This window comes from Hyla sarda, chromosome 6 (genome assembly GCF_029499605.1).
Source record: "Hyla sarda isolate aHylSar1 chromosome 6, aHylSar1.hap1, whole genome shotgun sequence".
Classification (NCBI taxonomy): Eukaryota; Metazoa; Chordata; class Amphibia; order Anura; family Hylidae; genus Hyla; species Hyla sarda.
The window spans coordinates 150,206,436-150,223,454 of NC_079194.1; the positions used below are offsets into that span (position 1 = coordinate 150,206,436).

Below are 17,019 nucleotides of genomic sequence, written 5' to 3' on the forward strand. Positions count from 1 at the left end.
TCTTCAGCTATTGCTTCAGACCTTAGGAGAGGAAACCTCTCAAAAGCTGAGCTGAGCTTGCTTCAATGCCGGTGAGTAAAAACTGCTGTCAGCAGCCAGGACCCACCGCTGATGCCAGACATCGATTATTACGCCGATGTCCGGCATTAACTATTCCAATTCTGAGATCAATGTTAACTGCAGCATTTAAAAGTGCTAAAATGCAGTTGTGGTTGGTTGTAGGGTGCTTTTGTGGTCAGCTGAGATGACGTGTAATAGCTTGTAATAGTTACCTATGGGAGCTTGAACAAAATAATAAATAAAAAAAATTATAAATATGATTAAAGGGGTACTCCGCCCTTAGACATCTTATCCCCTATCGAAAGGATAGGGGATAAGATGTCAGATTGCCGCGGTCCCGCTGCTGGGGCCCCCGGGATTGCCGCTGCGGCACCCCGCTGTCATTACTGCTAAGAGCGAGTTCGCTCTGCACGTAATGACGGGCAGTACAGGGGCCGGAGCATCGTTATGTCACGGCCCCGCCCCTCATGATGTCACGGTCCGCCCCGACAATACGAGTCTATGGGAGGGGGCGTGGCGGTCGCCACGCCCCTGCCATAGACTTGTATTAAGGGGGAGGGCCGTGATGTCACGAGGGGTGGAGCCATGACGTCACGCTGCCTTTGGATAGGGGATAAGATGTCTAGGGGCGGAGTACCCCTTTAAACCCTGCCTCAAATAAAAGTTCAAATCTCTCCTCATTTTCCCATTTTTCAAATCAAATAAATTAGCAACTATAAACCTAAACATATTTGGTATCACCACTTGCAGAAATGTCCAAACTATTCAAATGTTTATGAAATTGTACAGTGAATAGCGTGAACGTAAATAAATTCCAAACACCAGAATTGCTTCCTTTTTAGTCAGTATCTGAAAAAAATGCACAAAAAGTCCAAACTAAACAAATATTGCACTAACAGAAACTACAGAGAATGGCACAAAAAATGAGCCCTCATACAGCAACAAATATGGAAAAATAAAAAAGTTAGGGGTCAGAATAGGACAATTTTAACCTCTTAAGGACATAAATGTACGTCTTGATGCGCTAGGACTTAGAGCACCATGACATACATTTACGCCCTATACATGAGGCGAGTATTGGAGCAGTGCTCACATCATGCACAGCAGGTCCCGGCTGCTATCAGCAGCCAGGGACCCGCCGGTAATGGCAGGCATCAACGATCGTGCTGATATCCGTCATTAACACCTCAGATGCTGTGATCAATACAGATCACGGCAGTGTGGCGCTTTAAATGGCTGATTGGATTGCCTGCAGCATGGCCGTGGGGATCCTATTATCCAAGATGGCAGACGGAGGTCTGCTTGCCTGCCTTCGCCTTTCTTCCGGGGTCTTTTCCTATATAGCACTGACTAGTATTGCTATAGATAGTCCCATGTGGGGACATAGTTACATAGTTAGTACAGTCGAAAAAAGACATATGTCCATCAAGTTCAACCAGGGAATTGAAGGGTAGGGGTGTGGCACGATATTGGGGAAGGGATGGGATTTTATATTTCTTCATAAGCATTAATGTTATTTTGTTCCAGGAATGTATCTAATGATTCTGAGGATGTGGAATCACATAAAAAGTGTAAAATAAATAAAAATGAAAATCGGCCCTCTTCCCTATTTTACGCCAATAATAATAAACACATTTGGTATTGGCGCTTGCGTAAATGTCCGAACTATCAAAATATAATGTTAATGCTGCTTACCGTATATACTCGAGTATAGGCCGAGTTTTTCAGCACGATTTTTCGTGCTGAAAACACCCCCCTCGGCTTATACTCGAGTGAACTCCCCCACCCGCAGTGGTCTTCAACCTGCGGACCTCCAGAGGTTTCAAAACTACAACTCCCAGCAAGCCCGGGCAGCCATCGGCTGTCCGGGCTTGCTGGGAGTTGTAGTTTTGAAACCTCCGGAGGTCCGCAGGTTGAAGACCACTGCGGCCTTCAACATCATCCAGCCCCCTCTCACCCCCTTTAGTTCTGAGTACTCACCTCCGCTCGGCTCTGGTCCGGTCCTGCAGGACTGTCCGGTGAGGAGGTGGTCCGGTGGGATAGTGTTCCGGGCTGCTATCTTCACCGGGGAGGCCTCTTCTAAGCGCTTCGGGCCCGGCCTCAGAATAGTCACGTTGCCGTGACAATGACGCAGAGGTGCGTTCATTGCCAACGTAATTCTGCGTCATTGTCAAGGCAACGCCTCTATTCCGGGCCGGAAGCGCGGAGAAGAGGCGCCCCCGGTGAAGATAGCAGCCCGGACCACCTCCTCACCGGACCACCTCCTCACCGGACAGCCCTGCAGGACCGGACCAGCGCCGAGCGGAGGTGAGTACTCAGAACTAAAGGGGGTGAGAGGGGGCTGGATGATGTTGAAGGCCGCAGTGGTCTTCAACCTGCGGACCTCCGGAGGTTTCAAAACTACAACTCCCAGCAAGCCCGGACAGCCGATGGCTGCCCGGGCTTGCTGGGAGTTGTAGTTTTGAAACCTCTGGAGGTCCGCAGGTTGAAGACCACTGAGGGCGAATGATGAGAAGAGGATGATGAAGGGGGGGTGTGGGGATGATGAAGGGGGGGGTGTGGGATGATAAGGGGATGATGAAGGGGGGATGTGTGGGATGATAAGGGGATGATGAAGGGGGGATGTGCGGGATGATAAGGGGATGATGAAGGGGGGATGTGTGGGATGATGACAAGGGGATGATGAAGGGGGGATGTGTGGGATGATAAGGGGATGATGAAGGGGGGATGTGTGGGATGATAAGAGGATGATGAAGGGGGGATGTGTGGGATGATGACAAGGGGATGATGATGAGGATGTTAATGACGGGTCTGGATGATGACAGGGGGGGATGAGGTATTTCCCACCCTAGGCTTATACTCGAGTCAATAACTTTTCCTGGGATTTTGGGTTGAAATTAGGGGTCTCGGCTTATACTCGGGTCGGCTTATACTCGAGTATATACGGTAATTGCTGCTTTTCTGCCATATCACGTCTCAAAAAAAAAATTTTATCAAAAAGTCACATATACGCAAAAGTGGTACTTATAAAAACTGAAGATCACGGTGCAAAAATGAGCCCTCATACATCCCCATGTACAGAAAAATGAGAGAGTTAGGGGGTCAGAAGAGGGCGATTTAAAACATACTAATATTGTTTAAAAAGTTAGACCAATAATAGTAAATATGGGTATTTAAACATGGTATTATTTTATTCATATTGACCCACAGAATAAATAGAACATGTCATTTTTACTTTAAAGTACACTGCTTAAAAAAACAGAACCCCTTTCAAAAGTTGCAAATTGTGTTTTTCTTTTCAATTTCCCTTACAAAATATTATTTTGCGCCGTATAAAAGGTGTCATTACAAATTACATTTGGCCACGCCAAAAACAAGCCCTCATATGGGTCTGTGGATAGAAAAATTAAAAAGTTATGGATTTTAGAAGGTGAGGAGGAAAGAAAGAAAATGCAGAAATTAAACTGGCTTTGTCCTCAAGGTCCAAATGGGTTGTGTCCTTAAGGGGTTAAACATATGGATTATTTTTTACAAAAAGTTAAAAAGAAATTTAACAGTACAAAAAATTTGGTATAGTTGTAATCATATTGATCTATATCATTTTTATAGTAAAGGGCACCCCCTCCTAAATGTTGTAAGAGGGTGTTTTTATTTTCTGTTTTGTCCCACAAATAATGAATTCACAGTAAAGCACAAATTGACAGATATCCAAGGAGTGTTATTGCAAAAAAACAAGAATATCACAGTGGCAAAACAACTATTAAATCTTAACTTTTAATAAGCTACTGAACACTGAACATCCTTTTGCATCATCACGGGCCGCAGTGAGTGGCCTAAACATGGGCCGTGGTTTTTCTTTATCCGTAACGTCACAATACTCCGGCCCCATGATCGGCAGTCATCAGACCCGGAGCGAACATGCTCCAAGGGCTGATGGTAACGGGGTGCTGCATGAAAGATCACGGGGGGTCCCCAGCGACGGGACCCCCGCGATCAGGCATTTTATGCCCTATCCTTTGGAAAGGGGATGAGATGTCTTAGCGCCGGAGTACCCCTTTAAGTTTTAATAGTTGTTTTTTTTCAGTAGACTGTGTGGTAAAATTTGTGATTTCATTACAAAGTACAATTGGTCTGACATAAAGAAAGTCCTTATGTGCTCCTATAGATGGAAAATTTAAGGACTTAGGGATTTTAAAAAACAAGATGAAATAATGAACGCAAAAATGAAAAAAAAGCTGCATCCTATTATCAGTTAAAGTGGTACTACGCTCTAGACATCTTATCCCCTATCCAAAGGATATAGGAAAAGATGTCTGATCGCAGGGGTCCCCAGCAGCGGGACCCTCGTGATCAGACATCTTATCCCCCATCCTTTGGATTGGGGATAAGATGTCTAGGGCGGAGTACCCCTTTAAGACATTTCCACAGAAAATGATACCAAATATGTTTTATATTCTTTTTGTTTACATTTTTTTAATTAGATAATTTGAAAAGGGGTTGATAGTTCCTACTAATATTGGACAGGGCTGATATTATTGTTCATAGATGAGGTCTATGGCTCATGCACACGGCCATATTACAGCTCCATATTGTATGAGGCTATAATATGGCTTCTAAAGAGGGCAAGGAACCTTATATTATATATCTATGTACTGTGCATGTTGCCATTTACACTGTCCTGCCTGCAAAAACTCGTATGGAGGGAGCAGGTGGGCTATAGAAATACATACAGAGGGAACCGGTGGGCTGCAGAAATTCTTTGTCTGCTATCTCTATAGAACCCAGGCTTTCTCCCTCCCTGTTGTCAGTGTCTATGGAGCACTGCTCTTGAGGCTGGCGCTGCGGCAGCAAGTGTAACGACACTGCTCTTCCATGCTGCCCGCTCCCCTTTGCCTAAGTTAGCCGACGTCAGGATTGTGTACTTAGAAGATGTGCCTGTGCGTGGCGCACATCCACTACAGCCTACAAACAGCAGTGCACTACTGGTGGATGCTGGTGTTCTGGGAGGATGGGAGGAGTAAAATATGGCATATAATTGCAGGTTCCAAATTTAAGTGGGAGGGCAAAAGGAAGGGCCCCCCCTCCCTCCCCTTGCCCATCTATAGTGATACCACTAGATGGCTTAGAACCAATATGCTGACATCAAGTAATGTGATGATGGTTAACATGCATTTGAAGAGCAGGTTTCATAGGTGGTCAGGTCATAGGCTACTCTTCAGCCCTATAATAACAGCAAATGTTCAGAATTGACTTTGTTATTTATATTATGATTCATTATTACATGAAGTCAATTTGCTGAAGTCTGAAAGCAAGGCTAGATCACACAACTGTTCTCAGGTGCAGAGAGAGCATAACTCTGCCAGAACGTAGGCTGCTCCCTCCTTATTAATACTTTTTATTAATATTACTAGATTTATGACCCTTAGTTAGCTTTTTCAGACATGTTATAGATGAATATGGGGGAACAGTAGAGCTGCTTTCTTCATCATGTTCAGCCAGTACAGGACTGCATCATCTTTGCAGTAACAGTACCCATAAACCATTACATCCATGCCAATTGTTCTTATATTTTGTGTTTAAATTGAAATTACATCATTACCATACACATAATAAAATGATCAATAGTTTCCATTATGAATATATTCAACGTGCTGACCTTTATTTTTCAATTAATTGAAAAGCTTACTTGATCCTTAAGAGACATTACAGATGAAGAAAAGACATTGGCCCAGATTTACTATTGCAAATGCACCAAAAAACATCCTATATGAGTACCACAACATTTACTATGTGCTTTCAACACTTTTGTTAATACTTTTTTGCCAGTTCCAAACAGGGCACATGGTTTAAACTTAAACTAGACAGTCTTTAAATGCACCACATCTATTGATCAGCCTAATACACTGTGATCAAATTGGCGCATGTGAAGTCTGTCTGTCTGTCTGCCGTTGTCATCCTGTAAATGATCCACGCCATGCTCTCCCATTCTGAACTCCTGATAATGGCCGTCAAAGGAACCCATTAATGTCAATGGGATCTTTTGAGCATCTGTTATCACCAGTTGCAGTCAGTTATGATTCTAGTCTATTTTTTTGATGGGAGAAATAACGGTTCATGCACTAATTTTTCTGCCGTCAAAAATAACGGACATATAACTGTCGTTAAAAATGTAACATTGATGTCTATGGATGACTGATGTCCACTAATAGGTTCTTAGTCCGTTATAATCAATTATTGCTACTGAGCAGGAAGTCACAAATTGGTTAAAATTAGGGGACAATAACGGATCATAACGGATGGCCAATGTCCGTTATTTAAACACAATGCCTGTCTGTTAAAATAACAGACATTAGCCATCCGTTTTGATCCGTTGTGATCAGTTATTTGATCTATTAATTCATAATCCGTTATTGTTGACTAACGGGTGTCAAAAGGCAGGAACATGACAGCAGTGTGAAAGTAGCCTTAGAATTGTCTCAGTACTTTGCTTCCAAAATACATATAAATTCTGCATGCAATTCCACCATGCAAAGGGCCTTAAAGGGGGTTTCCAATTCCACATATTGGCAGAATTTCCTTAGGATATGCCTTTAATATCTGACACTATAGGGGTACTGACACCCCCAAGATCAGCTTTTCTGCAGGGGTGCTTTGGCTAAATCTCTGTTATGAATGTGACCCTACGTACATGGCTCTGTTTGCTGTGTAGTGGAAGTGAGTGGCAACTGCAGCTTAGCTTCCATTGCAGTGAATTAACAATGCATGGCCAACTGCTTCTGGCCCCATTCATGGTGCCCTGCCAATCCGATATGGATGGCCTATCCTAAAGTAAGGCTGCTTTCACACTGCCACTGAGCCCGGCTGAAGGGAGTTCCATTACAAAATGACAGGAGTTGAGCGGAGAAAAAATTCTTGCATGTCCTGTATTTTTCTCCGCTCAACTCCTCCAAAACAACGGACACCCGATATACCCCATACAAAGCCAATGGGAGCCATCAGGACCCGGCAGTGCCTGTTGTGCTCTAACCTGTTCAGGGTCTGTTAAGCGTGAAAAAATAGCCTAACGGACTCTTAACGGGGCTGAGCATATCGGCGGTGTGAAACTAGCCTTAGACTGTCAAAATGTGAAATTAGAAAACCCCTTTAATGTTATGACTAGCTGTAGACGTAGTTTATTTTACCTGTTCACAGCTCTTATGGTCAAGAAGTCCTGTCATTGGAGATTGAACCTTTCATTCTACAGGCTATTATTTAAGCTGCTGACACACATGTAGGACACTTATTGGAGCAGACAGTCGCACACATGATAGGATCAGATACAGAGCCTGAGCAGTTAGTATCACATCTGATAGCTTAGATACAGCAGCTAAACAGACAGTATTGCAAATGCTGGACCTGGGTAAAGTGGCTTATATCTGTGAAAAGCAGAGGTACTTCAGTGTTTTATTAGCAGGAGATATTTATATAGATATATTTTTTTCTGGCTCAGAAAGGGAACTATGAGATGACATTTATAGAAAACGTTACGTGACATGAATTCTGCTGCTCCTGCGTTGGTCTTAATTGCCTGCGCTATAGCAGCTGTGAAGGGGAATTTGTGCTAAAATCCCCGTGAGGTTTCTGAGTGACCTGCCTGCCTCCTGTTTCTCCCGTGTGCAGGCAGCTCAGTGTCTGAGAGAAGATGCTGTGTAAGGCTGAGGTAATCCTGATCCTGAAGCTATGGGGGAAGGGGCAGGCTCGCAAGCAATTAACTGGTATGTCCCTAGAGTCAGGTTTTTACCACAAGAGCAGCATCCTGCCGCTGCTGCCAGTCTCATGACCAGCTCTGTCCACTTTCAGTGCACACACCGCACTCTTTCTTTCGGATACTGTTACCCTCTCACCGTCCCTCGGCTTCTAATTGTGACCCTGGGCAAAATGTAAGGCCCATGGGTCACATGACCAAAGATTGTCATGTTGCACTACCAGAATTGTGCTCCATCTCCGTAAAAATGGGGTTGTGCTGTAGACCACTAGTAGCTAGTGACTGCTACTTGACAAACATGATAATTCAAAACAGGCTGGATTTCTGGCCACGGTAAGTGCAATTCACCCTTCGCATGTATCTCTATCCTAACCATGTCGCCTTTTGTTCTTCATACAGTAAAAGTGCGCACTCACTAAAATAGTGATCTTTTCAGTTCTGTCTATCAGTAATATTGGCCATTATATCCCTCACACAGTAATAGCTCTCCTTTCATAATTGTTTTCCGGGTTTAGAAAAATTCATAGATAAGCTGTACCATTTTGCGAATATGCAGAGGGACTCACCGGCAATCTTAACCACTTTGTTTTATGCTCTCTACTCATAACCCCCCCAGATGGGCCCCCTTTCATGTCGAATCATCTGGCCGGCCTCTCGTCGTGTATTGCAGGCAAAGTGGGGGCGGGGTCCGACCATACCGATGTAACTATGGGTAGAGTTTAGGCACAGTGGACTAGGTCCCAAAAGTCCTCACAGCAGGAGGTAAAGGAGTGATGACAAAGCAGCGACAGGAGAGGATGGGGGCACAGGGGAGTCATGGAAATATCCTGATGGAACACAGGGAACTTTGGGGGGGAGGGGGTAAACTGTATAACCCCTTTAGTGCTCCACACTAATAATGCCCACTTTTGTGCCCCATACAAAATAATACCCCTTTGTTTACCTTACTATGTAACAATGTTGTGCCTCTTATAGCAATATAATCCTCCTACACCTGACACCCCTTTATGCTTGTATTCACACTACTGTATTATTGTAAGCCTGAATTCTGTATATGTTATATCAAAAACAGATTTTCATTTGAGACTGTTTTCCATATTTTCTCTTAGGGTATCTGCTATGGGATACAGATTATACAGGGCTCACACCACCATGTGAATTCAGCCTGAGATCTCAATGAAAGGAACTGTATCTAAGGCCATAACACAAACATAGTATAAGGTCCAAATCTAATATCTAAAGTGAATTAGTATTATGACCATTTTAGAGCAGTCCTGATCTGATCAGATGTAGTCACAGAATACAGAACTATTACCTCTCGTGACTCACCGGTAACCTCTTCTCGATTGTAGATCTTCTCTTTTCTTCTCCATCCAGCCATGATAAATATGATAATGTTTCTGATGACTGCAGACTATACCAAAACTTATGTGACTGTTAACTCCTTCAATTATCCCCACTCTATATAGCAACACAAACCCTCAAACCCCCCTCCGCTCATGCTTTCCCATTAACAACTTCTCCTCCTTTTTGTATATCCACTATATCTGAAAGGATCTATGTTGACATAATCAGAGAGGTCCTTACAGATACAAAGTAAGTGTGTATGTGTCGGTCGATGGGCTCTGTGCTTCCCAGACAGCTATAGGGCCACACTCAAGTAAGGGCAGTCTGCATAGTAGCTGTTTGCAGCGATTTTGTGTAAATCATGCCGCAATGCAGTTATGTGCCCATGGACCTATAGCTGTTCAGGGGATGCCCTTGGGGTTGGGGGGCCCCCTAGTGCCTGACCTGCTTGGATTTACAATAATAAATTCCAGTGGGGCAACACTGTATGACGTACATATCCACAAGTCAACACCTTGAACACTTTGTATTGTTCCTCTAACCATTCCTGTACAGTTTTTGCACTGTGGCAGGGTGCATTATCCTGCTCTAATAGGTCATTGCCATTAGAGAATACTATTACCATGAAGGGTGTACTGTATTTGGTTTGCAGTAAAGGTAGATGGAATGTGTCAAAGTAGATTGCCCCAGCACCAAGGACAATTTAAAATACCACTTTTATTGAAAATTCTTAAAAATGCATGCTCCTTAGATTAATCCATTGTCATTTGGTGTGTAAAAACACCACACATTTTGAGTATGATCAAAATGCCGTGAACAAGAGCATTTATGTTTTTAAACACCATATGACCATGGTTTAATGTATGGAGCACGGCCATTGGTCACTGTTATTTTTAAACAGCTTCCCTCCACATAATAACCAATGTGATTTCTAACAAACTTGTAAATCACCAAACATGATTACATGTCAAGAGTCACAAAACCAGATGCAGTACACATCACACCTTTACGAAAATAATAAAAATACAAAAATACCTAACAATAACAGAATCTAGTGACTTGGTCAAACACACAGCCAGAAGTCCGGAGCTGCAGGAGCTCAGGAATGGTTGAGATCATGATACTAGAAATTAGCAAATAGTAAGAAACTTAGTGTAACGGGGGAAGGACTAGAGCTCTGAAAGTCCTTACCTTTAAAAAACATCTCTAATGTCTTGACCACTAGGTGTTTGCAATCTGCTGTTCACTGCTTGTTGTCAAGAAAAATCTGCCCCTAGTAACAGGTAGATCAGGAAAAATTACAGGAAGTGGAGGCAGGGCTTAGTTTTAGTGCTGTGCGCAAGAGAGAAAACTTGGACTTTGTACCTGCAAGCTTAGCCTGTCTGCTTGTTGAAGATGATCCACACTATTCATTAAAGGCAAGTCAAGGTTTATCTTTCATCTATGCCCACATATAAAGCTCTAGGCAGCTGTATTTTGTGCTAATACTACCCCCCCCCCCCTCTTTAAGCTTTTCAGCAGCAACAGTCCATTACTTCTTCTCCCTCCCTATGCCATCTACTACTGTACTGTCACCCAGCACAATTCCAGCTTGTATAGTCTTATGTCTTGGCTAGTCATATGTCATTGCTTAGCAAAGAGGAGTATATGCTGTAATTGGCCAGACAAGGAAAGGAAAGGAAATCGTGTGTGTGTGTGCTACTGGCAAAAAGCCAAGCTCTGGTCCCACCCCCTGAAATGTAGTGAAAGAGAAATAGATAATTTTCCACTCCCAAGATGCAGGTTTTTTTTTTTTGCTTTTTATCCCGTGTTGTTTTTATTACAAGATATGTGATTCTTTCATTATGTGCCTCTAGAACAGTGGTTTTCAACTGGTGGACCAGGGTCAACATGCAGACCATGGCCACCAATCGTCAGGAACGCTGGCTTGTTCAGGGAACTGGCGAGAAGAGACATCCACTCTCCCTGCATTAATTTGTTTTGATGTCTTTAAAACACAGATACAAGTGAATAGCTAAGTGCTGACCGGAGCAAGGGAGCACTGCCTGGCATGGCCAGGAACTTCCTCCTATGCAGATGGCGCGATTATTGCTGCCTGCATCATCTGCCAGGCCTAACTAAAAGACACTAGAGCTGTGGGACCTGGGACAGGAGAACATTCTTAGGTGAACAGTCTTGTTCCCCAAACTGTAGCTCTCCAGTTGTTGCAGAACTAGGAGGCATACTTCATTTGAGGTGCACCGTACATTAGGTTCAGGGCACATTGTTTGGTAGTATTATATTTAGGGGGCACAGCATGTGAGAGTATTATTCCCAGGGGCACAGTACGGCATGTAACAGTGACTCCCAGCTATCATCTGGCCTCAACGTTTCTGTCCCCAAAAAATGCCTTGGGGCGGGTATATTTTATTATTATTATTATTTTTTTTTTTTTTTTTTAAACAGAAAGTGTAATCCCAGCGCCTCACCCAGATTCTTCTGAGGCATTTGAAAAGTATTCTTGCTGTAGATATTTGCTGCATATTCATTCTGATTGCAGGAAGTCTGATTGCTGGAACCTCTAGTGACGGTTAGAACAGGGACCAATCCAGAGAGAAGCGAGGGAGACCAAAAAGAGGGAGACCAAAACTTCTCACATATCTTAATGGGAGGGAGGGATGACAGAAAAATGAGGGTCAGATTTTCATTATGTAGACAAAGATGGCCTTTCCCGTGTGTTAATTGTATTTATATTGCAAAGTGTATGGTAACATTAATAGCTATTGTGTTTGGATTGTGGAATTAATTGTACTGCATGTGGCTGCATTCATTGTACTGCATGTGGATGGAAGCATTTAATGCAAAGTGTGTGTCAGCAGTATTAATTATAAAGTTACTTTTGGCGTTAACCGTACCATTTGTGGGTGGATGTATTAATTGTTATGGAGGGTTGGGGTTTGACATTAATTGTACTGTGGGTGGGGCATCAATGGTGTGCTAACATGTCGCATGCGGCCAAGACCACACCTGCATGCAGTGGCCATGCTGTGTTTATGGGATTATGGTGGGTGGCATTCATAATTGAACATGCCTTAAATTAGTAGAATAAATTGTATTGTAGATAGAAAAATTAAATGACAGCACAATTGAGTTCCTAGATATAAAGTTTGACCATGGATAGCCCATACAATCAGAGCTCCATAAGACTCTACTAGACAATCTAATTAATACACGTGTGTAGGGCACACATATGCTGACCGAACGGCAACTAAACAATTCTATGTAGGTGAGTATAAATTTGAAACATGACTCACGGTTTCTTTGGAAAATTCTTCCGCATTTATTTCCTTATTATTCATGCGAATGAATAAGGGGGTCCGCCCCTGAAACGTTGTGCCATGACTGGTGAAACTACGGTTTATGCTGCTAATTAGGGATCGACCGATATCGTTTTTTTAGGGCCGATAATCGGTGGAGGTTAGGGCCGATAGCCGATAACTTATACGATATTCCGGTATAAGTTATCGGCTATTTATCCCACCGCGACACCGCTGCAGATCATTGATTTAAAGCGGGCGCTTTAAATCAATGCACTGCAGTGGCTTTTGTGGTGCCATAGGCCGCCGCTGCCACCTGCTTCTCTCCCCCTACCTGTCAGGGTGGTCTGGGCCATCCATCCTTCCTGTAGTGTCCGGCGGCATTCCGGGTGGAGGGTGAACCGGTCCGGGCTGTACTTCTTCTCCGGGGTCCTCTTCTCCACTCCAGGCAGGCTCCGGCCTAGTAACGCAGCATAGACGCCGCTGCGCAGTGCCGCCCGTGCACAGCGACGCATCTGACGTCACGGCGTAGCGGCGTCTATGCAGCGTACTAGGCCGGAGCCTGCCCGGAGTGGAGAAGAGGACCCCGGAGAAGGACAGCCCGGACCGGTTCACCCTCCACCCGGAATGCCGCCGGACACTACAGGAAGGATGGATGGCCCGGACCACCCCCATTGCGGGTAAGTTTAATTTTTTTATTGACTCGGAGGGTGGGGGAGGGGCCCGACCGATATAGCGGTATGGGCAAAAATTCACACCGTTGGAGAAAAAAAAAAACGGTATACCGCCCAGCACTACGGTGGGGGGTGTGACGTGGTTCGGGGGGGCGGTGCGGGGGGCGGGCCATTATCGGCTTATCGGCAAGGTAATTGCCGATACCGATAATGCCCAAAATCGTGATTATCGGCCGATAATATCGGCCATACCGATAATCGGTCGATCCCTACTGCTAATTTCTGCTTCTAAAATGCTGTAATAAAGTCTTGTGAGACAAACCGATGTGCAATATGAAAAAAGAAATAAGGAAATAAATGCGGAAGAATTTTCCAAAGAAACCGTGAGTCATGTTTCAAATTTATTCTCGCCTACATAGAATTGTCTAGTTGGCGTGCCCTACACACGTGTATTACTCAGAATAATTAAATGAGCATTGAATGGAGGTGTACAGTGGTATTAAGTAGCCACCCATTGTACTTTTTTATGTGTGATAGATTATTGCATGAATTTAGAGTAATGGTGACATTGCAATGTAATGTTCTTAGAGTACTAAGATTGCAATGAAATTTCTTCCATTAGGGCATACAAAACTTAAGTTGAGAAACACCAATGGTTATGATTGCCCATGAGGGACTGGTAGGGTTGCAGGAGGCTGATAAGAATGGGATCAGGATGAGGGAAGTATTTGGATATTTTCTTAAATTCAGCCAATGCCTTTCACCATGTGGGACTAATTGCAAATGCATTAAAGCTAACAGCTAAGCCACAAATACAGATGAAGAGTGTAGTCACTGCTAGAACTACACAGCTTGTCTGTGACTGTAATTGCACCAAGCGTATCGTCCATAATTTATGAGCTATAGTGTCAGTGATAGGATAGTGTAACAGAAACCTGGAATCTCATGATTTCATTTGGTTGGGGGAAGCGCACTTTGCAATAGAGTCACTTATATACCTACAATACCCTCTTAAAAATAAAGCCATTTAAGAGAACAATTGATCCCTGTCCGTATGGGCAGGGGTACAGAGCAGCTGTGTCTTGTGTCCCTTCTTACAGAGCAGGAGGGCTTGTGCGCCAAGTGATTTAACAGCCCTTTGATTGGTTCTCTCAAACGGCCTTTAGTGGGGAAAATCGCCCCCTCTAGTCCAGGATTATAAAAACATCTAGGAAGTGATATAGTCAGTTCCTAAAAAGGACAAGACCATAGCAGATAATTGTCATTCCTCTAGTCCAGTTTACATAACTGGTGTCTTAGGTAATGCTGCTGTTATTTATAACTTTTCTTTTGAATTTTTTGTACTTAGGGCTAAAGTGCCAGAGGCCAAAACATCAGAGCTCGTGTGACGATATTGAGGTAATCTCAACAGAGACACCACCACAGCAGGACAGTCCAGAACTGTACAGAAAAGGGACTACACCATCAGACGTAACACCAGATGACAGCCCCATGAAAAGCCCCCTCTGCAGCCCACCGTCCACCCCACCCCTACCACAGCCAGCACCCAAGTCTAGAAATAAGAGCGCCCACTTCTCTCGACAATTGTCTGTGGATGAGGATCGGGGAGTGGACATTCAGATGTTGTTGGAGGGACGGACTGGGGACTATGTTAGACCCAGCAACTGGGTTGAGGTTGGTGGGAGTAGAGTAGGGATGTCAACAGGAAGTCCTTTGGGGCCTTGTTCAATCCCTGAAGACCTCATGATGAAGAGCACTGGCCACAAACATGTGGTTTCCAACCACAAGCCAAGAGAACGGTGGGCAGACTCCCCAACCACTGTATCGTGGACTTCCCATAGGACCCACAACCACAGTCCAGGTGGGAATAAGCTTCTTGAGGTGGATGAGGAAAAGCTCAGCAATTATGAGATGGAAATGAAGCCCCTGAAGAGAATGGATTCTTATATGCAAGAGATTCACACCCAAAAAAGACATTACAGCAAAACTGGGCCCCGGAACCCAACCGAGGGCCCCCACCTAGAGGACCGCATGTATGGAGTCCAGAGACTGAGGTCCAAACCTCAAAACAAAGAGAACTTGAGGCCTACAGCTGCTGCTGAGCCCACCGTGCAGAAACTGGATACATTGCGGTTTGGGGAGAAAGGAGAATCACGTCTCCTGAGACGAGATTTAACCCTTTCCCCACCACAGAAATCTTTACCTGTTGCACTAGAATCTGACGAGGAGAATACAGCTGAGCTCAAACCCACGGTAAGGGCTGAACCTTCATAATGTAACCATTGTGTTGAACATGGATGTCCTAATGGGGCCTCCAAAGAGTTGTGTTGTGTTGTGTTTACTTGCTTGTGCTGTGCTGATTAACATTACTTTGTATCGCTGTGCTAGATTTTCCTGCGGTCCTATGTAAATCCACAGTTAACACCTTGTGATCATTCATCATGAGCTGTGGCAAACGTAGGTCTGCAACTAGTGTAGATTAGACCATATATATACTTTATGCAATATAGTATCTCATGCAATTCTCTATAATGCTATACTATACTGTATACTATTTATGCTCTCTTTTTACCATAACCATAAATCACATTGTAACAAAAAACAGATTACAAATTAACCACAGTCATGCCAGACTTCCCTCAGTATCCCTGTGTGGCAAAGACCCCGGTCTCTACAGGCCATACGCTATAATTTTAACTGAGTACATATTAATGCATTTTTAATATTATCAGGATCTTGTGTGCTGGGTTTTGCTGAGATCTTGGTGCATGCATTGTATCAAGCCAGCGACCATCACTTTGTCGCATTTGGTTGGCTGCCTAGATCTTGTTGCTAGGCAACACCTTATACTTCCCCTCAGTCAGCAGAATTGCAGTCAGCTGACAAACGCGTAGAGGATGCAGAGCGTAATAACAAGGGAGAGAAGTAAACGCTCAACTGCTACTTAAATAATGACATAGGGATTGTGGGGTATTGGGATGATATGTCTATCTAGTGTCTATCTCTCTCACACACAGTAAGAAGTTTAATAATCCTTATGTTACCAAATAGTGGAGCAACTTCTTAAAGTTGTAATTTGTGTAACTGTTATTATAGCAGTGATGTAATGACTCCTGTTATATACATCATATTTTAGAGGGGTAGATAATTCTGCATCCTGTTGTAAATATGGGCTTCAGCCGAGGGGAGGATATAATATAATAATGCTGGGGCACCTATAGGGGAGACTGCAGTCAACCCAGGGCCTGATGGTAGACAGTGACTCCTTTGCCTAGCATTAAAGGAGTACTCCGGTGGAAACCTTTTTATTTATTTATTTATTTTAAATCAACTGGTGTCAGAAAGTTAAACATATTTGTAAATTACTTCTATTAAAAAAAAAGTATCCTTCCAGTACTTCTCTGTCCATTTTAAGAACTGTCCAGAGTAGGCGAAAATCCCCATAGCAAACATACGCTGCTCTGGACAGTTCCTAAAATGAACAGAGATGTCAGGAGAGAGCACTGTGCTCATGATGTCAGCAGAGAGCTCTGTGTTCCAAAAAGAAAATAATTTCCTCTGTAGTATTCAGCAGCTAATAAGTACTGGAAGGATTAAGATTTTTTAATAGAAGTCATTTACAAAATTGTTTAACTTTCAGGCACCAGTTGATTTAAAAAAAAAAATGTTTTCCACTGGAATACCCCTTTAAAGCGTACCTGTCAGATCGCAAAAAAAAAACTGGGAGGAGGTTAACCCCACCACGGCTGGCTGCCGTTTATAAATGGCGCAGCCTTTGGTTGTCCAGGCATGCTGGGAGTTGCAGTATTGCAACAACTGGAGACACACTATTTGGAAAAAAAAACTGCCCTATGGGGACAAAAAAATGTAAAAAAAAAAGGTAATACATGTGAATACA

General features: G+C 43.6%; 1 protein-coding gene across 2 annotated transcripts in view; it reads left to right on the top strand.

Annotated features, from left to right (window-relative positions):
• The window catches only part of JPH3 (junctophilin 3), a 222,454-nt gene that overhangs the window by 198,119 nt on the left and 7,316 nt on the right, over window positions 1-17,019 (top strand). For both annotated transcript variants that reach the window (XM_056525540.1, XM_056525537.1), the window contains exon 4: window positions 14,470-15,374. In XM_056525540.1, the coding sequence (XP_056381515.1) occupies window positions 14,470-15,374 (905 nt within the window). The remainder of the gene's footprint in view (window positions 1-14,469; window positions 15,375-17,019) is intronic.